The sequence below is a fragment of the Bos mutus genome, chromosome 19 (genome assembly GCF_027580195.1).
Source record: "Bos mutus isolate GX-2022 chromosome 19, NWIPB_WYAK_1.1, whole genome shotgun sequence".
In the NCBI taxonomy this organism is placed as follows: Eukaryota; Metazoa; Chordata; class Mammalia; order Artiodactyla; family Bovidae; genus Bos; species Bos mutus.
Genome location: NC_091635.1, coordinates 39480778 through 39504507, shown reverse-complemented (window position 1 = coordinate 39504507; position 23730 = coordinate 39480778). Strand labels below are relative to the sequence as shown.

The 23730-nt window shown below is 54.9% G+C and overlaps 2 protein-coding genes and 1 long non-coding RNA gene across 6 annotated transcripts in view; 1 reads left to right on the top strand and 2 right to left on the bottom strand.

Annotated features, from left to right (window-relative positions):
- The window catches only part of MYO1C (myosin IC), a 24255-nt gene extending 21820 nt beyond the window's left edge, over positions 1-2435 (bottom strand). Inside the window, 1 exon segment of the mRNA XM_005888233.3 lies at positions 2176-2435. Within this exon segment, the coding sequence (XP_005888295.1) occupies positions 2176-2250 (75 nt within the window). The 5' untranslated portion in view covers positions 2251-2435.
- Positions 2318-6658, top strand: LOC138992134 (uncharacterized). Its single transcript, XR_011468035.1, has 3 exons — positions 2318-2448; positions 2657-2781; positions 6574-6658. It is a non-coding gene; the product is annotated as an uncharacterized lncRNA (long non-coding RNA).
- INPP5K (inositol polyphosphate-5-phosphatase K) lies at positions 4646-23730 on the bottom strand. Of its 4 annotated transcripts, none has more exons than XM_070390270.1 (12): positions 23380-23730; positions 21552-21659; positions 21120-21228; positions 17705-17821; positions 17187-17329; positions 16469-16580; positions 15712-15821; positions 7999-8182; positions 6967-7104; positions 6648-6731; positions 6377-6481; positions 4646-5955 (listed from the first exon to the last, which is right to left on the bottom strand). In XM_070390270.1, the coding sequence occupies exons 1-12, from the start codon at positions 23424-23426 to the stop codon at positions 5896-5898; spliced, it is 1317 nt and encodes a 438-aa protein (XP_070246371.1). In that variant the 5' UTR covers positions 23427-23730; the 3' UTR covers positions 4646-5895. The 4 variants fall into 4 exon arrangements, with proteins under 4 accessions (XP_070246371.1, XP_005888296.2, XP_070246372.1 ...); XM_005888234.3 differs by having other exon boundaries at positions 17187-17362; positions 23380-23725; XM_070390271.1 differs by lacking the exon at positions 6648-6731 and having other exon boundaries at positions 17187-17362; positions 23380-23727.

Here is a 23730-nt window from a genome sequence, read left to right as displayed (position 1 = left end):
CTGCCGGGCATCAAAGGCCCTGCCCTCCTCCCTCCGCTCCTCACACGTAGGAGTCACCACCTGCCTACACCCCCCCCACACACACACTTTGTTCCTCCATCACTGTTGTGCCCCTGGATGAGGCAAGCAGCCTCCAAACTGGCATCCCTGCCTTCCTCCAATTCATTTTCCTGCAGCCACCAGTGGTATTTACAAATGCAAATCTGATCAATTAACGTCTCATGTTAAGAGAGTGAAGGTTCCCTATGCCAAGCACACCCACTGCTTCTTGCCAGGCCCCTGTTTGTGGACTTCAGCCGCCCTCTGTGTCCTCAGTTTACCACTGCTCCGGAGTTCCTGTGTGGCCACAGGGGTACCCTCTCCAGTGCCTTCTCTCCCCACGCCTCCCTCACTACCCCACACAGCCAAGAGGCGCTCTGCGGACGCCCCTGCCACCAGCCGCCCGGCTCTAAGCTTCTCGCCTTTGCACCTGCAGCTTCTTTGGCCCTCGCACCCAACCCCCTCCCCACCTGACTGACTCTTAGTCATCCTTGAAGACTCGGGTCAGGTATCACTTCCTCCAGAACCCCTTCCTGACTCCCCGAAACACACAGCCCCCTCCTTGTCGCATTCCGCTCTAATCGAAGGTTTCCTAGTCCGTCGCTCCCAGGAGATTGCCCCCGCTCCAGGCAGGCACACAGTAGGGGCTCAAAAACTGCTCGCGGACGCCTGCGTGAATGAATGAATCACAGAGCCCGGGAGTGTGAGCAGAAGGCCGGAGCGTGCCGGGCGTTGAATAGGCCGTGGGCCAGCCATTCATTCTCTCATTCATCTCGGAGCCCCCCAGCCGGCGCACACACGCAGGGGCCACTCGCGCGCCAGGGCCCGGAGGCGGGGAACGGGAAGGGGCGGGGCCGGGACGGCTGCTCCGGAACCCGGAGGCAGAGCAGGCTGCCCGAGGGCCCCAAAGGGCGCGCAGGGTGCCTGAGTCCCGCGGCCCCAGCCGCTCCTCACCGCCCTCACGTTACCCGCAAACAATCTGAGTCTCCAACAGGCCGAGTTCCGGCGCCACCAGGTCCTGGGACCCCCGCAGCGGCCGTGCAGAGCCTACCCGCAGCCCCCGCGATCCCTGCGCCGGCGACCCTCGCCTTCCGCACGGTAGCTCCGGGACTGGGTCGCCGCCCGGCCGCTTACCCTCTTCTCCATCCTGCCTACGAGCGAAGCACCCAGCTCCCCCGGGCCACGCGGCTGCGGCCCGCCTCGCGCCCTGTGTACCCACCTTCTCGGCTTCTCGGGTGCGCGGGCGGGGGCCAGGCTAGGCGGCGTGGCCGGCTCCGGAGTCGGCGGCCCTGGCACGCTCTCCCCGCCCAGGGCCCGCCCGGGGCCGAGCCGCTGCCTTTCGTCATCCCAGGCAGGGCCCAGGCCCCGGCGCGCGCGCGCACCCTACGGCCCCGCCCCGGCCGGCCTTGGCCGGGCTCCGGCCCAGGCCCGCGTCCGTGTCCGCGGGGGGCTTGATGCAGCACCCTCTGCAGCCCGTTCCCCGGGACGAGGCGCGTCACAGTCATACACACACACACACATGCACGCACGCACCCTCCTCTGTCGACGACCTGGCCCACTTGCTGCAGTGCAGGGTGGCGGGGTGTCTTACACGTTTCTCCTTTCTCACCCTAGTGCGCCTTTGCAAACCCGACCCTCCCCTGCTTGCCAGGCCAAATAGTTCTTCCCCATTTGCGCCTGCCTGACTCTCTTCACCCTCCTTCCCCACCCTCACTACTGCTCTGAACTGGCCAGTGTCAGTTTTTCAAGCCAGATGGGAAAGCCGGGAGGTATTAACTGAGCCTGTACTATATGCCACCTGGAACTTTATACGCACCGTTCTTTAGATCTCGGAGCGGCCCTGTCACCTCCGTGTTGTTAACCCAGTTCATAGCCCGGCCCACTGAGGATCAGGGAGCTGGAGGAGAAGGGAGTCAAACCCAGATCCCCACTTTGAAACACTCGGCCCCTGGTGGGCTTAAACCCATCCCCCTTCCTTCCATTTACCCCTTCTTGTCCGGTCCCTTCACGTCCTACCAAGGACCAGAACGCTTCCCCACTGCTCACCTCTTCCCCATGGAGTTTGCTTGAGAGGGGGCTTCTGGGCACTGGGGAGACACTCCCACCCTCCTCCCAGCCCAGAGCATCCCAACTTACTAGCTTGCAGGGCCTGTGCGGGTGAACCACACGGATGATCTCCCCGGTAGGTATCAGCTCCACTTGCAGCGCCATTCCGCCTGTGGAGAGCCAGCGTGCCGAGCTCTGGGACCTCTGAGCAAAAGCCCGCCTGCCTGCCTGCCCGCTGGCTCTGGCTGTGCCCGGAACCAGGAATCTGGTCTCACGCTGGGATGGCCACTGGGTTCAGCTTCAACTCCTGCCCCAGGGGATGGGTCTGGTCCAGTGCCTCAGGACACAGCTGGAGAAGCCCAGGTCTGATTGGGAGGCCTCTTGGCCCAGCAGGGTTGGGGCAGGAAGAGGAGGGGCTGAGGGATGGAGGAAATGCCTGTTGTCCCAGGTAACCAGAGGAGCTGATGCAGCCACCCCTGGGGGACCCTGGGCTCCAGGTCAAAGGGTAGGAGGCTGTTCCCCCAGCAGCTCCATGACCGGGCCTCTCCTGATGCCCTCTCACCAATGTCAGCTGGAGAGCACAGTGACCACTCCCCAAAATCAGAATGTACATCCTGCCCTGAGCCAAGAGGAGCCGTCATTAGGCACTGCGCCTTCTGCGTGTCCCCACAGCTTGCCTGCCACCCGCAGCAGCAGGTGAGCCGCAGGGGTTTGAGAGGCCAGGGCTGCTGGGGACTGGCCATGTTGGGCAGAGGGAGTTGGCTGGAGAGTCAGAAGGGCACCTTGAGGAGGCCCCTATCCTACCCTCCTCTGGAGCCTCGAATGCTTGAGACATTGGTCCCTGGGTTGCTTGGCCAGCCGTGGGGAACCTTAGTCTTGTTTGCTCCCTACTTTTCCATAGCACCCTCAGTGCTCCCCACCCCCAAATGTTCCTGTTTTTCTATCTTTATTGTTGCTCAATCACAGCTGACACTTTCCTGGCCTGGGACTGAGCCCTCGGGTCTCTGGCCGTTCCTTATAGGAAGGGCAAAGTGAATGGGCGAAAGCGACCTTTCCAGAGGAAGATACTGGCAGGGGAGGGGTGGAGTCCCGTGGGCCTGTGCTGGCCTTGACAGCCCCTCTCGGGCGGGCACCTTCCCCCAGGCACCCTTCCTTGCCTCCCCTCAGCTTCCCCCGCCCAGGAAAGGCCAGCAGAGCTTCCTTCCTTCCTCCGGGAAGCACATCTATCCAGGGCAGGATCATCCCAGCGGCCACACAATGGCCCTTATCAGCCGTGGAGCCAGGCGCAGAGACCCAGCGCACACGAAGTCTCACATATTTCCTGTTTCCACTCGGCGGGTCAGGGCTGGGCCCAGAGCGGCCATATCCTGACTGGGGCCAAGGGGAGGGAGAGCAGCCCCCCTTCCCCTTCCCGCCTCTCAGTCACTGCTGGACTCAGCCCTCCTGGCCACAAGAGGCAGGGGTAGGAGTGTGTGAAGACAGAAGGGCAAAGGGGAGAGGTGGGCACGTACAGGACATGCATGACCCAGAGACAGAAGGAGAAACACGGGGATCCCTGGAGTCAGGAGCCCTGGGGTCCTGCCCCAGGGCTGCATGGATTAGTTTGAAGACCTGGGTAGAATGTTTTGCAATTGTTCTCACACAGTAATCTTGCGAATTGGAATGCTATTTGTTATTTTATAGAAACTGGGACTCCTAGAGTAGGGTAGAGGAGGGTACCCTACTCGTAGAGTAGGGGAGAATAGGGTAAAGCAGGGACTCTCATTCGAACCCAGCTCTTGACCCCATTCCTGTGTTTCTGCATGACACCACCGTTCAGGGGATCACGCCATTTCTCTGAGCTCTCGCTTCCTCCAGCTACAGAGGAAGGGTGGCAGCACCCATGATGCTTGTGCATGTGAGGAGACGTAGGGGACTTCCAGGTTTGGGCTCCTCGGGTGTGTGTGTTGTGGGCAGAGAAGTTACGATGGGGACCTCGGGGTAGAGGGATCTGGGGAGAGGTAACATTTTCGGAGAGCTTTCGTGCATCACCACTACTGAGCCCGGAGTGCAGCAGCTACTGAAGCCCGCACGCGCCACAGCCTGTGCTCCACCGTGAGGAAGGCACAGCAAGAAGCCCGCACACAACGAAGAGTCGCCCCTCACTGCAGCTAGAGAAAGCCCAAGCAGCAACGAAGAGCCAGCACAGCCAAAAACAAATACATAGATAAAATTATTAAAAAGAAAAATACTAAGGTACGAAGGAGTGCCAGGTGAGGAGGGATTAACTGGTGAGAGCAGAGTGGACACCTTTTCTGAGTTCAGCCCCAAGAAGCCCACTCTACCTACTTAGAAGGAGTAAGCGAAGTGCCCAACAGCAAAGGAGGCACAGACCCCTGGGACCCAGGACCCAGAGGGCCACCATCCTGGAACCTCATTCTCCCATTTCAACACAGGGAACATCTGTCACCATCATCAGACACTCTAGTCTGGACAACAGGGCCCTCATCCTGGAGTCAAGCAGGAGCCCATGAACGTGGGCACGTTCCCACCACCATCACAAAAAAGTCACACACAGGTGTAAAAGCCACTGTTTCTAATTAACCCCCAATGCAACAGCCACAGAACACAGCCAGCCATGGCCCACTAGAGGCCAGAGGGACAGTTCCAGATGGCTCCCAGGGTGGAGTCAGGATACAGAGCAACTGGTGTCCCTCCGTCTCAGGTCCTAGGATGGGCCTGATGGTCACAGAGCAGGCTCCCTGAGGTGTCTTCTCCTGGAAGGTGACCGTTTCAGCCACTGTTGACTCAAGGAAGATGGTGGGCGTGGGGCCAGGCTGCACCCACACAGCGCCTGGAGAATGCTCTCTGAAGACCCCCAGGCCAAATTCTCCAGAATGTCTTGATTCCGGCTCCGCCTGCCCCCACTTCTAGGTCCCAGGGCAGAGGGGGCAGATCTCTGGCCAGCGACAGCAAGTGAGGATAGGGGCAGATGGGATGGACTGGGCATGGACCGCCCTGCGAAAGTCTGTGACCAAGCTCCTCTACCAACTGCCAGCCCTTCTCAGGAGGGCACGTTGGGGGCATGAAGCCTGACTTATGAGCAGAAGCCAACGTGGGTGCAATCCTCTGCTCAGACCCTGAAACTTTCTGGGCTGGATTCCTTGAGCTGGGGGTGGAGGTGGGGGTATGTGTGTGCGGTTGGCAGGACATACCTCAACCTGTCCGCAACAACTACAGGAGAGCCTGGGTGGAGGGCTCCTCTATCCTGCCTACTTGGCCACTGGCTTCTGCTGAAAGCAGGGATCTCAGACCCTCTGCCCACCCCTCAAGGGGACAGGCAACAAGATGTCAAGACTCCTGGGACCCATCCTCTGTGTGCCAACCAGTCTCTGCAGCCTGTACGAATGGGAGCATCTCCTCCGCCCAGCCTAAGGCCCAGGGTGGCGTGACAAGAATGCAGGCCTGTGCCAGATGGGGCATGTGCCTGGCAGGCCTGCCCGGGCGGGGCTGGAAGCGTGTGGGCAAAATTCAGAAATGAGATGCGGGAGGGAAGGTCCTTCCCGCATCCAGGGGACTGCCTCTAGATCTTCACTGTTGACAAACTAGCTGGTTTCACGCACACCTCAGCAACAAAAAAACCTGTATTTAAGGGGCCCATTCCAGAGATCTAGACTGAAGAGAGCAGAGGAGGGTGGCCAGGGCTCCCCCTCAGAGGTGGAGGATGCCGCTGCCTCCTCTGGGGGCTGGGCTGGGCCCCCAGCTCCTGGCAGTGGTGGGCAGAGCTGGCTGCCAGCTCCGGCCTCTGCCCTGGATTCACTCTAGCCCGGCTCAGATCTGTGGCTGGGCTTCATCCAGTGGGTCCTCCTCCAGGAAGGAGAAAGGCTGGATCTGCAGGGATAAAGCAGGTGGTGAGTGGAAGGGGCAAGGGCAGGTTTTTGGTCCATGCCTTCCGTCTCTCCCACCCCCCAGTGGATGCAGTGGTGGCAGGGTTTGCGGGGCTCCTTGGCCCATGGCCTCAGGGAGCCAGCGATGGGCTCAAGTCTCCTGGACTAGCCTTCCTTTTGTGTTGTTGCTCTTTAGTCACTAAGCTGTGTCCAATTCTTTTGTGACCCCGTGGACTGTAGCCCGCCGGGCTCCTCTGTCCATGGGATTTCCCATGCAAGAAGACTGGTATGGGTTGCCGTGTCCTACTCCATGGGATCTTCCTGACCCAGGGGTCAAACCCAGGTCTCCTGCATTGCAGGCGGATTCTTTGCTGCTGAGTCAGCAGGGAAGCCCACCCTTCCTGTTACCCACCGGTATCTGTTACCTTGAAGGGTTTGCTTATCCCCACCACAGAATGTAGGTTGTTGCTATAGTAAAAAAGGAGAAACTGATCCTCAGTCTCAGGGATGTCGCTGATGTCAATGTACACCTGGAAAGGACAGACAGATGCAGATCAGCTCTATGGCCTCAGGCCCCATCCAGCTCTCAGTGACTAGGTATCCACGTCTCTGTCTCTTCCAGAGGGCAGAGGAGAGCTCAGGCAAGCCCCCCTGCTGGCGAGGTGGAACACCTGTCTCAGGTAAGGGGGAAGGTACCTGGTTCAGCCTGTCACTGAAGGAGACCTGGTTGTCCTTGACCCAGACATAGGAGACATAGTCATTAATGTGGCGCAGCCCCACCTGTAGGAGGGGGGGATCGGGCGGGCGGTCAGTGGTTTGGGAGGACACGGGACCCATGTAAAGTCCTAAGGAGAGGATGGTCTCATTTCTGAGGCTGGCATCATAGCATTATCTGCCTCCTCCCCTTCACGGCCAGCCCCTCGGTAGGCAAGGACTCCGGGTGGTCTCTACGCCCAGCTCCCATGAGCCCTCAGAATGGATAAACCACGGGGGTGCGGCCGATGGGCCCCGTCACCTTGTACAGGCCAATCCAGTCCCAGGGGCTGCTGAGGAAGTCTGCAGCCAGGCAGTAGCTGATCAGCAGGTCGTTCTCCATGGTGCATGGACCCTCGGGCAGCAGGGTGATCAGCGGGGCAGACACCAATGGCTTCAGCTACACACAGGGGTCAGAGGGGGTTGAAGTCCCACAGCAGCATCCCCTTCCCTGGGACGAGAGTCCTGACTGTGCCCTTCCAACAGGTCAGGGTCACCTCGGGGGTAGGGGGGCAGCCAGCGGGTGGGGTTAGCTCTCACTAGGCTGCCCGGAGGGTATCAGACCTTGGCTGGCTGGCCGGAAAGAAGGGCCAAAGGCTGGTGGGGGATGGCTGGCCCCGCCAGGGAGGATGGGCCGGGGGCCGGGTGGGAGGGTAACCTGGCAGAGAGCCACGTACTGGGGAGGAGTGTGGGGGTGGGGGAGACCGCGGGAGCTGCTGACAGGACGAAGAAAGCAGCCAGGGAATAGCTCTCAGGATTCCACAGTTTCTGACCCAAAGGCCCAAATTCAATTTGGGGGCCTCTGGTGAGAACAGCCGGAAGCATGTGGAGGGACACAAGGATATAAAGACACACAAGATGAGGGCAGCCGGTGGCTCAAAGGGGACGGCACCGCCTCGGTCACTAGACGGCAAGATACAGGGGGAGGGGGCTCCCTCTGCAACACGAGCCAGACAGGTTTAGGACAAATGAAAGGCAGTCCTACCTCACATGGTAGGTAATAAGCATAATAGAACTCAGGAGTCCCCGGGGACAGTTCCAAGAGGTAAGGGAAACCTACTGACAAAGGGTTCCAACATGTTTTTGACAGACAGAGCCAGCCACGGCTCCTAAGAACAGGGGGAAAAAAAAAAAAAAGAACAGGGGGACACCTGACCTGGGAGGAAAGGCAATCGTGTCCTCCTACAGGCCTCCCCGGGGGGCCTGCTGAGCTCTGAACCCAGGGCAGGTGGGTCTGGGATGTGGCCTGGCACAGCTGCGGCTCTGCCAAGTGCCAGGCAGCCTGGAGATTTACCTCCAAGTCAAAGGTGCAGGTGACGGGCTTATGGTCACTAATGGTGTACACCATGTGGCTGACGTAGCTCCTCAGGAACAGGGCAAAGGGGGCTGAGAGCTCGGGGGTCTGGAAGTCGGTCTGGGACTGCCGCTTCAGCCTCCAAAGGATGCGATCGGTCCAGGCAGGCTTGCGCTTTTTCTCACTGGGGGTGGGGGGAGAGGAAGAAGGAGAGAGAAGGCTCAGCAGGCCAGCAGGAAGGGACCCCCACAAGCTCCCTTAGAGCCCCTAATGCCAGGGCCTGTTAGCCACCATGAGATGCCCCAGGACAGAGCTGGAGCCCAGCCTGGTAGTGGGCAGGAGCGTACCCCGTGGAAGCAACAACAGTACATGGGTCTGTGTCAGACTCAGCCAAGGACCCTCGGTCTCGTCTACATTTTTATGAATCAAATGGTGACTCAGAAACACTCTGTCTAAAACCTTTCTTACTTCTTGAACAAAAGCAGCTGCAGATCAAAGAGGCTGAGGTTTGGAATGCAGGGTTAGAGCTGAGCTGGAACTTGGCTCCCTCTCCGTCCCTGCAACTACAGATTGATCGTGGGAAAGGCAAGGGAAGTATTTAGGGAATCTCCCCACGTGCTTTCGACCAGGACCATTTATCCCCTCTTCACAGGTGGAGAAAATGGGTCTTAGAGGGGTTGGAACTTTCCCAAAATTGCCCAGCCATGGCGTGGTGAAGCCAGGACTCTGGGCCAGCCAGCATGACCACAGGGCACATGCGCATCGTTGCCAGGCTAACCCCTCTTGGGCCTCAGCTCTTCATCAGTAGAATGGAGATAACAGTAGTTACATCTCAGGGCTACTGAGATGGTTAAATGAGATAAAACACAAAGAGCAGATAGCACCGTGCTTCCTACAATGCAAGCTGCCCACGGACACTGGCTCTTATGAGGCTTTCTTCTCAAGAGTCAACTGAGGACCTGCCATTCCCTTTCTGTACTCCCAGCTTCCCCAACGGGCATGAGAGACACCATACGGCCTGGTCAGATGATTCACCGCTTTCAAACTTTTAAGGACGGACTTCCCTGGTGGTCCAGTGGCTAAGACTCTGTGCTCCCAATTCCGGGGCTTGGGTTCCATCCCTGGTCAGGGAACTAGATTCCACATGCTGCAACTAAGATCTGGTGCAGTCAAATAAATAAATGTATATATTTTAAAAACAAATCCAGCAAAAACCTTTTAAGGAGTCTTCACTGCCTCCAGGATAAAGTTCAGGTCTCCAAATGTGACTTTCAAGGTGCCCAGGATTCTGACGCCCCTTATTGTACCATATCACCCACCTCCGCCCCAGACCCACCTGGCCCTGGTGACCCTCTCAAGCCTCTGGGCCTCTGTTCTTGCAGCTTTGCTGCCTGGCACTCCCTTTGTCGCAGGGGGAGGCCCAGTTCAGTGCGGTCGTTGTCATAAAGCCACCCCTGACCTCTCTGCTTCCAGAGCACGTCTACTGCTACACTCTATCGTGGTTTACTGCTCCCCACTCAGCCTATCAGTCAGCGTGAGCTCAGAAGGCAAGGAAGGGGCTCTTGGTGTCTCCTGTGTCCCCTTGGCACTAGCACAGAGCCTGGTATGCAGCAAGTACTCAACAGTATAGCAGTTAGTTCCTCACTTGTGTCCAGCTCTTTGTGACCGCATGGACTGTAGCCCATCAGGCTCCTCTGTCCATGGACTACCTCCAGGCAAGAATACTGGAGTGGGTTGCCATTCCCTTCTCCAGGGGATCTTCCCAATCTAGGGATCGAACCCATCAACAAGTGCTCATGAAAAAGAAAAAAAAAGTGCTTGTGAAATACAAATAACTAAAAAAAAAAAAAAAAAAACCCAAGCTCACTCTCCTTCCTCAAAAATGCCCAGTCAATTTTAACATACACGACTTCACATGCTTATAGCTTGAAAGGCTATTTTTGTCTTCTGCTTTATTCACTTACTATTTTAAACAAACATTCCTGCCACACTTTCATCACTTCAATAGCAAAATGGCTCTCTAGCAATAGTGGCAGAACGGTGGTGCCCTGGAGGTGAACTTTGGCTCTAAAATCGGAGACCAGTTGGTGAAAAGTTCTGTCCTGTTAATGAAGAGTTCTGGGTTGGTGAATTTGGGGAGTGGTGCGCTTGGAGAGGGTATTGAAGCTCTGTTCCCCTTCCCACACCTTGTCTGACACATCTCTTCCATCTGCCTATTTCTGAGTTGCATACTTTTAAAACAAATCAGTGATCTAGTTTAAAAAAACAAAGTTCTGCCCTTGGCAAGTGACATCATCACTCCAAACCTCAGTTTCTTCAACTCTAAGATGAGGTGATAACAGTACTTACTTCAAAAACCTTATCGAGGGACCGTTCCAGAAGTGGTAAGTGGCCACATCTCTTCCTCTCTGTGCTCCTGGCGTGTTTTGACCTTTCATGCTTCTGAAGAGTGTTCGTGGGATGTTGGAATGTGGTAATTCCATCCCAGAAACTACAGACACAAAACCTCTAATGCAACCTTGGACATTCAGTGCCTAGCAATTCTTGAGACTTGGTAGTGAACTGCATGAATGCACCACTCTCCCTTTCAAAGCATCCTCCTGCCCCCACTTCCCTATTATGGTCAGCAGCCCATACATGCAGTCCCGTCAGAATCCTCCCCAAGTCCTGACCACAGCCCCACTCTCCTTCCCCGGCAGGACCTCCGCCTGTCTCCCTTTCTTCCTTTTCCATGGCCTGGCCCACACTCATCACTGGGCACCTGTACTGTCCATTCTTTTGAAGACCTTTGTTGCTGTTCAGTTGCTAAGTCATGTCCAATTCTTTTTCGATCCCCACAGACTGTAGCCCGCCAGGCTCCTTCTGTCCAAGGGATTTCCCTGGCAAGAATACTGGAGTGGGTTGCCATTTCCTCCTCCAGGGGATCTTCCCAATGCAACGGTTAAATCCACATCTCCTGCATTGTAGGCGATTCTTTACCACTGGGCCACCAGGGAAGCCCTCAATCACCTTTACTGAGCCCTTATTATAAGACAGGAGACTGGGGAGGATCTGATAAATGGGATTGCCAAACTTCTTGAGGAGCTCGTTTAACAAACAAAAGACAAAGGAACAAATAAGCAGAATAAATATGTACAAACTAAATATATTCCCCCAGTTCTCCATTCCTGTAACAGCTAAACACGCGGCCGCTCCATGCATCACGTGGCTGTGGCAGGCACCTCAGACTGTTCTAATCTTCCTAACCCTGGGAGGGCGCCACGGGTCACATCTCCCTTCTTCTCCAGGACACTGATGCTGAGGGAGGTCAGCGAGTGCAGGGGAGCTGGGTGCCCTCACGGTGCTGGCCAGGAGTTAGCTCTCCTTCACCGCACCCGTGTCCTCCCAGTCTGTCCCTCCGTGGCCGATCCCCAGCGTGTAACCAGAGTGGGGCCTCACTAATGCTTTTTTTGGCTGAATGGTCATGACTGAGAACAAGAACTTTTTTTTAAAATAATTTTCATTTATTTATTCCCGGCTGTGCTGACTCTTGGTTGCCGCTCGGCCTTTTCTCTAGTTGTGGTTCGAGCTTCTCATTGTGGTGGCTTTTCTCGTTGTGGAGCGTAGACTCTAGGGGGCGAGGGCTTTGGTAGTTGTGGCTCAGTGGTTGTGGCTCTCGGGCTCTAGAGCACAGGCTCAATAGCTGAGATACACGGGCTTAATTGCTCTGCAGCATGAGGGATCTTCCTGCATCACGGTTCAAACCCATGTCTCCCGCATTAGCAGGTGGATTCTTTACTACTGAGCCACCAGGGAAGCCCCCAAGAACTGTTTCTGGAGACAACAGGCACACCCCGGGTTATTGTGCTTTCTTATTAATACTTGGCTGAGATTGCGATTTTTACAAATTGAATGTTTGTGGCAAACCTGCATTGAGCAAGACTACTTGGAACCATTTTTCAAATAGCATTCGTTCCCTTTGTGTCTCTGAGTCACATTTTGGTAGTTCTTATAATAGTTTAAGCTCTCTTACGGTTATAACTGTTAGGTGATCTGTGACCTTTGATGCTACTATCACAGAAAGGGAGGACTTGCCAAAGGCTCCGAGACTGGTTAGCATTTTTTACTAATGAAGTATTTTAAAACTAAGGTATGTACATTATTTTAGATATGTTATTGTACACTCAATAGACTACAGAACAGTATAAACCTAACTTTTCTGTGCACCAGGAAACCAAAAAGTCTGAGTGACTCTATTGTGATATTTGCCTTACTGTGGTGGCCTGGAACCAATTCCACAGTATCTCCCAGGCATGCCTGTGATATGTCTTTACTTTCTAAAAATTAAGACCCAGTAGCTCTGCAAGATTCTCCAGGCTTAAGAGCCTAGAAAACTTGAGCCAATTTACTGGCCCCAAAGGAGTGATGTGTTCCATTTTTGGGTCTGAGAGCATTTTCCTCTTGGCTCCCTATAGGTGGTTTCCAAGTGTCCCACTGAACTCAGGACTTGAGTCTTGCCTAGATTGATCGTAACATCCTCTGCTCACTGCCGAGCGGGGAGGTGGACTAGGTTCCTGTGGACTGTAACAAAACCCTACTACAATCCCTGACTTTAATAGGATTTGCTGCCCTCAGCCCCTTCACCCTCCCCTGTAACGGAGCCGACCTCGTTTCTCATTACATCTTGGCTCGGGTGCGTTGCCGAGGCTGGGTAAAGCTGCGAACCATGCCCTGCACACAGCTCAGTCCCTCTGTACAGTGGGGCAGCCCCACTCAAAGTGCCTCTCATCAGCGCTGCTGCTGAGAATGCCTGTCCTTTCTGTGAAACCTGCTGCCTCGCTGACAGTTCTCATTGACTCCTCATGGCTTCAGCTGTCCGCCTCCTTACCGTTCACTTCGCTGTCTTTTACCACTTCCACACAGAGTTCTGGAACCTTCTATCGGCCAGCTCCTGGACTTGAGAGTGTTTATTTGGCTCTCTCGCTCTGGGTGGGTCCCTCTATTAGACTGGCTGCTCCTTAAATATCTTATCTTTTCCTTTTGTTCTCTCAGGCTCTCAGTTCAAACACATGGCAGGCACGCTGTGCTATATAACCAGGGACGGTCGTAAATCAGACCCAGCCTCTGTGCTCCGGGCATTCATAGCACAGCAAAAAAGGCACGCCATGTCTTAACAGACACACTGAACGCACGATGTGCAAGGCTTGCAGGCAGCACAGCACCAGGAGAGAACTCCCAGCGAAACTGGCAAGGGTCAAGGAAGATTTTCCAGTAGAGATGATGCCTCAACCTGGTTTTCAAGGATGAATAACAGGCTGATCACACAGCAACGTTTCTGTTCCCTACACGGGGCTCCTGCCAACCGCAGGCACTCCCAGCTGGGGATATTTCAGTTGTGATGTCCCCCTGTAATGCCGTTGTTCCTGTCCAGACATTCCTTCATTTCCTGGGCTCCAGGCAAGGGGAAGCATGAGTCTGGATTCACACAGACCTCAGTTCAAATTTTTGCTCATCACTTATTCTGTTACTACCTTACTTAGACCTTCTGAGATACAGAAGGTCTATTTGTACGATTTGTACAAATCTTCCTTATTTGTAAGAAGTCAGTATCAACAGTGTCTACCTAATGAAGATACAGTAGGAATTAAGTGAAGTGATGCAGGCAAAGCGCTGTGCCCAATGCCTGGCCCGTGGTCAGCACTCAGCGATGTCAGTCACCGTGTGGATTTTATCTATCACGTAGAAATAACATCTGCCTTCTCCTTGGCAAGCTTTTTGCTATCCCAGCCCTGGGCTCCTTTCTGCTGCTAGCTGGCAAGACTGGCTGTGTGGGGACTTCCCTGGTGGTCCAATGGTTAGGACTCCACGCTTCCAATGCAGGGGGTGTGGGTTGGATCCCTGGTTGGGAAACCAAGATCCCACATGTACTGTATGGCACAGCCAAAAAATAGATACACATTAAAAATAAATACAATTCAAAAAAAAAAAAAGACTGTCTGTGAACTTGGAGGCACTGCAGGCTAGAGGAAAGCATCATGGGCAACACAGTCTGGAGAGGTCTAGCCCCGGCTCCACTATCACGAGCACAGCCACCTGGGGAAGGCCATGAACATCTCTGAGCCCCTCTACACCGCCTGCATGACTTCCAGTCTCCTGCGGGCTTCCCTCCCATACCCAGGGGAGTGAGCAGGGTGATGCTTGGCTACACGGCCTGTGAGCCATTCTCTTCCTGTGGGCAAGTGTCAACTGGTAGAGGATCCCGGCTTGTCCCACAGAGGCCTGACAATCTCCATGACGATCCTCATTTCCAATGGATGGCAGGGGAGATGGACAGTTGCGGACCTGGGCCCATGGGCCAGCGGAAGCCTGCCCTCTTCCCTACTTTCTGGCTTGTGCTGCGGCCCAGGCTGGCCCTCAGTTCCAGTGTCTGTGGCCTCCTCTTGTGTGCACTGCCCCTGACTGTGACCCCACTCTGTCTTGCTCCACACGCCTCAAATGGCTCACGCTTTCCCCTTCACTTGATGGGAGAGCCACACGGCTTCCGGCCCTGGGCCAGCAGGGCCCCCTCTCATCCTGGCCTGGCTGTGGACAGACCTACTCACCGCCTAAATCCGAGAGGCCTGGGCTGCCCTGGGGGCACCTCCTATCTCCCTCAGAAGACAATTCTGCTAGGGGAATACAAAGAGCCCCATAACGTGTAGGGGGTTATTCTTCTTCAAAGAGATGAGGGTCCCTGCCCTAAATCAGGTTAGGGGCTTTGGGCTTGAGCTACTTTTGCCCCACTGCCTACGTCTAAGGTTTTGGTGGTTACCTATCCCTTTCTCAGTTCTTTAGAAAGGCTTTCAGTAAAACTCCGACCTGAAGATCAGAATCTAAAAACAACAGCAGCAGTTATCATGGTGCCTACTGGGTGCCAGGCACTAGGCTAACATGCCAGGTCTTATTTATTTCTTTTTAAATATTTATTTACTTGGCTTCCCTGGGTCTTAGTTGCAGCATGTGGGATCTAACCAGGGATCGAAACAGGGCCCCCTGCTTTGGGAGCTGGGAGTCTTAGCTACTGGACCACCATGGAAGTCCTTTGGTGGTCTCAATGAATCCTCAGTCCCATGAAACAGGCACTGTTATCATCCCCATTTTATAGACGGAAAAACTGAGGCTTAAATACTATGACCAAGGTCATGCTGCCGATAAAGCACAAACTGTGCTTCTGATTTCTAACCAGGTGCACTATCTCTGCATTGTTCCCCATTAACTGCCCCACTGACCACTCCCACTCATATTCCTTAACTAGTACTCAACCCACTCACAGCCAGGGCAGGATTACTTAACACCAGTGACTGGCTGAGCCAAGCTTTCTGTCCCCACCATCATCTGGGCAGGACCAGAAAGCCCTGAGGGGGCAGCAGGGCAGGAGTCTAAAGGATGCTGAAGTATAGTCCCTCCCCGATCTCCCTTGCCCTGCAGTCAGCAATCAGCCGTCTTCCCTCCCCTTTGGCTCTACCTGCCCCGGCCCCAGCTCCCCTTCCTGCTCCCTCCTGGGACAGCTCCCATAATCAGCATATCATCAGGGGTGCAGAGGCACCGCTCCTGAGGAGTGATGGCTGGATCTAGTCCTGCTCCCCCAACACTTCTAACTGAAGGTGGCTCCCTTGATCACAAGGGCCAGCACGGTCTGACTTCCCAGGCCCAGATCTGCGACAGGCACATCCTCTCCCGGCGGGGCCCCCTCACCTGGTGTCATAGTTGTTGGAGTTCTTATCAAACTTGTAGGTGGGTGGGAAGAGCAGGGAGCCTTCCTGGAATTCCCGCAGCAGTGGGTCGTGTCTCTTGGCGATGCTGAGCTGGAGGAAAAGGGATTGGCACTTGCCATCGCAGTGGGGCAAGACTCAAACCTGGCGGTGCCCTCCCAGTCAGACTGCTCCTCACTGCCCCAGCCCTGTACCCCACCCCCAGGACAGCAGTTGAATGCAAACGCAAACATCACCCCCTCACGCCCACCCCATAGTCCCAGGGCAGAGAGCCGCCTGCCACTTCCCAGTCTTTGAACCACAGGGACCAGGCTCTGAATTCTATTTCCCTAGGAGCCACTAGCAGAAGTGTATCAGAGGGGAGGCTGGGGTAGGCAGGGTATCCCAATGGGTGGTATCTCATCCTCCAGGAGGCAAGTCAGGTTGGGAGTGGGAAAGACAACAGGGACATTGAGGGCTGGTGCAGGGCCAGCAGGCCAAAGCCCTGCTCGCTCCCTGACCTCACACACACCTGGTGCTGGAGCGCCTCCAGGTGGAGACCAGGCTGGCCAGATAAGCCTGACTGCCCCACTCCCAGCAGCCAAGGCCTATTAGACTCTGCCCTGCCTGGGGTCAGGGACTTTTGAAGGCTTGGGAAAAGAGAACGGGCGCTAGGGAACCTCCCCACACCTCCTGTTGACCTCCCTGGCCTTGGGCTCAGAACTCTCCTCTCTTGGGCTCAGATCCCCCCTCTCAGATACCTGATCCTTCTCCCACAGGTCACTGTAGCGCTGATTTTTTATGGATTCTCGAACAAAGTGCAACCCGAAGTCCTCAATCCGAAAGTTCATGTCTCCAAACCAGAGAATGAGGCTTCAGAAAGAAAGGAAGACAGGCAGCCTGAAGGTCTGTGATGGGGTCAGAGCAGGCAGGAGACCACAGGGGCTCTGACCGCTCACTGCAGGGCTGCCAGGGGGCAGAAGGCTCGGGGGTCGGGTGAAAAGCCAGAGGCTGAGGGAGGATCAGGTAAAGACAAGGGCAGGCCCCAACGGGCCTGTTCTCCTGGCCCCACCGGCCATTCAAGCCAAAAGGACCAGCCCTGAGGGGCAAGTGGCAAACATGGAGCAGGCTCTAGCCCTCCCTCCGTCCCCCAGCCGGGTACCCGGCACCAGGTGCCCCAGAGGGCACACCTGAGAACCAGCCCTTCCTGGGGACCTCAGGAACCACAAGGTTCTTGACCTGGGATGTTTGGAAGCATCCAGAATTTCTAGGCAGGACAGAGGGGCCAGGGAAAGGGAAGGGGTCCCAGACCCCAGGCAGGCAGAGTTGGAGAGGAGACAGGGCATCAGGGAAGAGGCTGCGAGAGGGCGGGAGATGGGGCAGACTGCCTCTGGTGGGGGAGCAGTGACCAGGCAAAGCAGGTTTGCGGGGCTGGCCTGGGGGAGAGAGGTCGGGCACAGTTCACAGCAGCACGCTCACTCGTGGTCCAGGATGTTGGGGGTATCCTGTGCCTCAAAATTCTGCATCTCCAAGATCCGGTCAAAGTGCTCCAGCCGCTGGTCATTGTTGGCCATGTGGGGGGGCAGGTGGCAGTTGATGATGCTGACATAGTAGCCGTAAAGCTTCAGAAAGATGTTGACACCCCCTTTGTTCCCCTGGTAGGTGGGCAGGAAGGGGGGGGACACACCTCTGTTTTCCCATCTGGGGCCTGAGGGCAGATGGTCTCAGTTCCTGCGGGATCTCCCAGGGTCAGCAGACACTCACCTCCGCAGAGCCCAGCTCACCTACCTGCCGTCCCAGGGACACTAGGCCCCCCAGAGGAGGGAAGGCAGCTATGCGGGGCACTGGCCTGGACAGAGTGCCAAGATTCATTTCACCCCCTCTTTTCAATTCATTCATTCCCTTTTTCAGTTGCCCAGCTCTAAAGCCCCCAGCCCTACCCCATCCAGTGAGAGAAGGCCCCCAGCTCCTGACTCAGAAAACAGCTCAGTCCTTACCCAGTACCCGAAGAGGCCGGTGGGGGTGGATTTAGTAGACAGGACCTGGATAAAGGGCAAATGCTGGTACTTGGCAAAGATCAGTAAGAGGAGCCCTTGCATGCGGACACTGGAGACCTGCGGGACAGAAGGGTGACAGTCATTCATGTCCCTCTAGGGCCTGTGCCGGGAGCCCTTGAGAGCCCTGAGCCACATGGATGTCCTGCCCCAGGGGTCTACGGCATCTCAGTGCCAATGGAGTCTCAGCTGCCAAATGAGGCAATCTGGGGGCTCTGCAGCGGGTGGAGACATCCCACCAACAGGAGGGCACTGACTCTTCCGCTCCAGCCCACGTATGGTGCCCTTCTCCCTAGTGCCCTCCTGAGCTCCCACGGGTACCGTGCATGGAGGGGCTCAAAGAACTTCTGAGATGCTTTATGGGAAAATGGCTAAGGGCCAGATCTACGTTCAGAAACCAGCTCAGGCTGTTAGTATTTGATGCCGGACAAGTCTATTTTCTCATCGATAAAGCAGGAATCTATCTTAAAGATGCTGGACTAACTGGTAGTTCTTGATATTAATTTTTACTTTAAGGATTCTTGAAAGTAAATGCAGAGAAGGGACATGAGCATGAGAGAGCGGGAAATACTCTGTATCTTGATTTGATGGGTGGCAGCGTGGCTACATATACGTATAAAAATCCACCAGACTCTACACTTCATTTCTCCATACATTATAGCTCAGGGAAAAACAACTAAGAAAACGCTACTGAAAAATAATACAGACTATGGGCAGCTGGTGTCCGTGAATGCCACGCAGAGGGGATGAGAGTGAGCACAGAGGACGAGTCGCAGGTTGGGGGAAACAGCTAATTCTGGCCAACTTTTGAAAGAAGGGTCCCTGTTCTGAAGAAGGACTGAGGCTCAAGGAGACTAAGGAACCAGCAGGACCACTTTGAATAGCAATGTCAAAGGCCCAGGACTGCCAGAATCCCCTCACTCAGCGGCCGTGGAGGTGGGGTGGGAATGGGCCTGTGACCCTCTCACAGCTTCAGGCTGTCTACACCCACCATCCGAGTAGCTATTTCCGGAGCATGAGGTGCAGAGGCCAAGGAGGAAATCCCCGGGTGGGGAGCATGTACTGGGGCCTTCCAGGAATTATGAAACTTGATCCCACAGGCCAGGAGCTTTGGGATGGTGGAAGAGTCAAGGGAGGGGGAACCCTGAACACAAGACGGAGGGAGGGAGGCGTGAGCACCCAGAGCTGGGCACAGGTTGCTACAAATGTGTCCCCGACTTCACTTTCCACCCCTATCTTGGTCTCTCCCCTTCGAAAGCAAATAGGACAATGGGAGTGGGGAAGGGCTGGCTCCTGGGGGTGGTGGGGGCTGACTCCCAGGGAACTGAGAAAGATTTGGGAAGAGTTTCAAGATTAATCTGATCCCACAGAGCAGGTCTGGGCCACTGAGCCCGGCCCCACAGGCTAGAGCCCACTCTGAAAGAGGAGGGAAGTGGTGGTGGGGCAGGGAGGATGGAGGTGGGGGTGGGGCAGGAAAACTTCAGATTGGGAGAAAGGGTGGGGCTATGGGGAAAGGCAGGAGACTCCTAGGGGAAGTTTTAGTTGGAGGAAATGAAGGAGGAGGAGCTAAGGAAGGGACTAGAAGGAGGGAGGCTGGGAGCCTAGGAGCCCGCAAAGGGGATCAGCCCCAGGCTTCTCAACCTGTGGCCAGCAACTTCCGGCCCCAGGAACAGGCTGCAGGCAGGGCTCGCCCTTCACCTCTACTCTCTACTCTCGGCCGTGCAAAGGAGGGGTATTTGCTGTGGGTGCCTGCCAGGCCCTCAGGCTGGTCTCCCAGCCTCGGTAGGCCGCATGGAGAGAGTGAGCTGTGTCCATGCCACAGGATGAGCTAATTTCCTTGGCTCAAGTCCATCCCACCGATCCCTTGCCAGTGAGCCGAGGTACAAGGAGGCCTCCAGTCTTGGGAAGGGAGTGGGTGGTAAGAGACAAGTGATTTTGCCCTCTGAGAGGGGCCAGCTCCAAGTCTGCAGGAAGAGGCCCTAGTTCAATCTGGAGGGAGCCAAGGGCTTGGGGACTGGCATCTTTTAGCCTCAGCAGCAGGATCACATCTGATGTGACCTCCTGGCTCTGCCCGCCTCCAGAGGACTCACAGCTCTTGCCTCAGCACCTCTGGGCAGATTAGGGTAACGGAGTGAATTCTGAAGCAATCCAATCACCCAGGGAAAGGAAAAAAGGAATTCTGGTATTTCTGAGAAGCAATGCTTCTTGGAGGTATTTTTAGTGGGACTGTGTTTCATCTCTTAGCTGTGCAGGGCAGACAAGTAAGATTCAGCAATCTAGAGCATTCCTGCAGATTCTCCTATGGTCTAAACATTTCTCAAAGAAAAAAAAAGATTTCCCAAAGAATACTGGCCTTATAGACTGAGAACCCTTCTCCTCCACATGTGTCTCTTCTAACCTCTGAGTCTCTGAGGATTTGAGGTGCATGTCTCTTAAGATCAGAGGACACCCTCTGATACCAGCAGGAGAGTCATAGGATACCTGTCAACCTTCGAGATCACCAGTACAGTAATAAAGTACAGTAGTTAAGGACACAGGTTATGAAGTTTGAAAGATCGGATCCAAATCTGTCATGATCTCTGAGTCTTGGTTTTATCCATACAACACCTATATTTCAGAATAGTTAAGATTTTTAAATAATGTATATAAAGAGTTTGTTTATAATGCTGATGCTTTCAAACTGTGGTTCTGGAGAAGACTCTTGAGAGTCCCTTGGACAGCAAGGAGATCAAACCAGTTGATCCTAAAGGAAACCAACTCTGAATTATTTATTGAAAGGACTGATGCTGAAGCTGAAGCATCAATACTTTGGCCACCTGATGCCAAGAGCTGACTCACTGGAAAAGACCCTGATGCTGGGAAAGATTGAAAGTGGGAAGAGAAGGGGGCAAGACAGGATGAGATGGGTTAATGGCATCACCGACTCAATGGACACAGGGTTGCAAAGAGTTAAACACGACTGAGTGAACAATAAAACACCACCACCAATAAGCAAGCCATGGACAGTGGCAATTATTATTATACTCTGAGATTTCAGGCTGGGTCTTTGAGTAGAGACTGGAGGCTGGGGGTGGGGTAGGCAATCAGGTGTTACTAAGCCCTGCTGCATCTCCCCAAGGAATTCTCCCAACCTGAAAAATATCAAGGTGTTAAACTAGCCCCTGGGGTCCCAGCTCAGCCCCAGCTACTTCAGAAAGACACAAGGCAGGCAAGAGCCCCAGGGAACCAGGTGCAACTGGGGTTTGGGTCTTTAAATAAAAGGGTAACAGCATGAAAGCTGGACTGGGAGACAAAGGACTAGGGATTAGTAATAAGAGGTGAGACACATTTCCCAATTGCCCACGAACTTGCAAGTTACCTTGACGAAGCTCAGAGGGGAAAGCACGTCCATGAAGTAACTGCTCCATGGGTCTTCAAAGGCAGTGTCGGAAAGGAGGCTCATGATCCCACAGTTCAGTTCCTGCAAACTGCCCATCCCAGATCAGAGGCCTGCCCCCTGGCCTGTAGGGCCCTGCCTCTGCTCCAACATCCAGCACTGTCCTCAGCCGACTGTCCAGCGCTGGGTTCTGCCTCCCCTTTGGCTACTGCTCGCCAGCCCCTTGCCACTGCTGACCCAGGACAACAGATGTGGCCTGGCTCTGATGCAGGCTGAAAGTTCTTGGCTTTCACACTCCAGGGCGAGGGCGAACAGGTTATAGTGGTTCCCTGTGGGGACAACTTGGGACTGGTCAGGCTTACCTGATCCTGATCTCAGATATAGGCATGCGTGACAGGTCCTGTGGACACCTACCCAATGACATATATGTCCAGGTCCAGGTTCAGGTTGTTCAGCTGAAGCAGATCACTGAGGTCTGGAGGGGGTGCTGCAGAGGCCACGTTCCACGTCACAACATGTATGCTGAGAAGGGAAGCCATGGAGGAAGGAGGATGAGACCTCGTCCAGGTAATAGACCGGGGGCTGCTCCTGCTAAGGGCTGGACCATAATCTGTTGTAGTCAGAATGGGGAAATGTGTGTTTTTCTGCATCCACTGGAGGGAACTGGGGCACTGAACTACAAGCCCTTCATCTTCAAGCCCTCTGTCCCTTGAAGCAGGAAATGCCCACCCTGGATCGGCTCCTCCGTGCAGGTATACAGCTGCCCACGGCTGGCGGCACCTGTGCTGCTGACACCAGGAGAGCTGCCAACGAGCGGGGCCGAAGGTTTTGGAGTCAGGCAAGGGAAGGGGTGTGAATGGGGTGGACAGTGAGGACTTTATTAATTCCAATAGTCCTTCATCTGTGGCTCGGTCAGAAACTTCCCACCCCCCACTCTTCAATCCATGGGGTCCCAGGACCACCAGAAAGATCCTAGAGGTTCAGTTTTCACCTTGTGAGAGGCCTGAGTACAGCAAGACAGGGGAATTTCAGAGAGGCTAACAAGATTCTAAATAACAGGTTTCCCAACATCTTTCTCAAGAGTCTACCCGATTTGGGGAAAAACCATCAGTTGGATAACATCCAACGCAGCTTCATATAAACCCCAGGGAAACAACAGATCTAATCAGCAGCTCTCAATAACACTGGCTTCCTCAGAGGCTCAGGGGAAAGAGAGACTTTTAAATCTCTTCATTTGAACAGTTATAGCAGTGCTCCTGGGAAGCCCCCAGACTGCCGCGTACACAGCAGGCAGGGGCTAAAACCCCACAGAGACCAAGAAGAGCCAGCAAGCCCCAGGTAAGTCCTAGGCACACCATTAGGAGGAGGATGTGTAACAGCAGAAGATTTAAAATGGGGGCGAGAAGAAAAGGGCAGGATTTCTCCCAAACGTCTTTTCTCCACCAGATCCCCATTCTTAGACGTTCAAATTCTAAAAAGCACAACCTGAAGAAATTCTTGGCCAGTTTAAAGCAACTTCCTGCCGTTCCCTTTGAATATCAACAAAACAATAGGAAAACCACCTTCCCAGGCACTCAGCCAGAGGTTCTGCGCTTCGTTTGTTTACGATCTCCCCCTGCTGTCCAACGGAGGATTAAAGGGTAGCTCTTTTACTCCAAGGCTCCTTGTTTTCCTAAGGACCTCCAGAGCAGGGATTTCTTGTTCCCACTGTTAGGTCCCACGATTAGCAGCAAATCCTTGCATCGTGACTGGCACTAAGTTGGTGATTAGCGTTGTTAATGAGCAAGCATGAGACCAAGCTTTTATCACTTCACTAAAGGATCTTATCTAAATCTGATTGTGGACTTCAGGAGGTCATAACGGGATCAGGCAGATGCCATGATGTATGTGCTGATCTAAAGAACAAGGTTTCTACTCTAGATCTAAGGAGAGAATGCTTTGTTATAGCTTTAACTTCAAACAGTCTAACACTGCTGCCTCCTCCAGAATCTAACTGGGACACCTGCTAGGGGCGCCGAAGTGGGAAAGAGCTTGGAGGCCTGAGTTTGGAGGAGGCGCAGGGTTTGAGCCCAACATAGCCCTCTTAGATACTGGCCTGGGAGAATGTGAGAGGCCTCTGAACTAGAAGCAACCTATTGGTCTGGCCCCTTCTCTCCCAGTCCGGTTCTGGCCCAGACCCGCAGCACTGATTGGGTCGGAGGTAGCGATCCCGCCCCGGGCAGCCGGCAGCCGCCTTCCTCACCTGAGCGTTCTGCATCTCGGCTCGGTCCGTGGGCTCATGGCCTCCATCGTCCCCACGCAGTGGCCCGGCCGGCTTGAACCTCGCCGGTCCTGGCCCGATCGGCTCTCTCTGGGAAGCAGGTGCCGGTCCGCTCACACTCCCGATTGTTTTTCTTCCGGATTCCGACCCTCCGACTAGGCTTCCGTAAGAGGCGGGGCCGGGGCGCACGGAGGACTCTGGGTGGCGGGTCCGCAGGAAGAGGCAGGACTCTCCAAGGAGCGGGAAACGGGAAAAGGCGGAGGGAAAGGGGCCTAGGGGACCGGGGACGTAAGAGAGGCGTGTCCCCGTATCAGCAGAACCCGACGCAACACT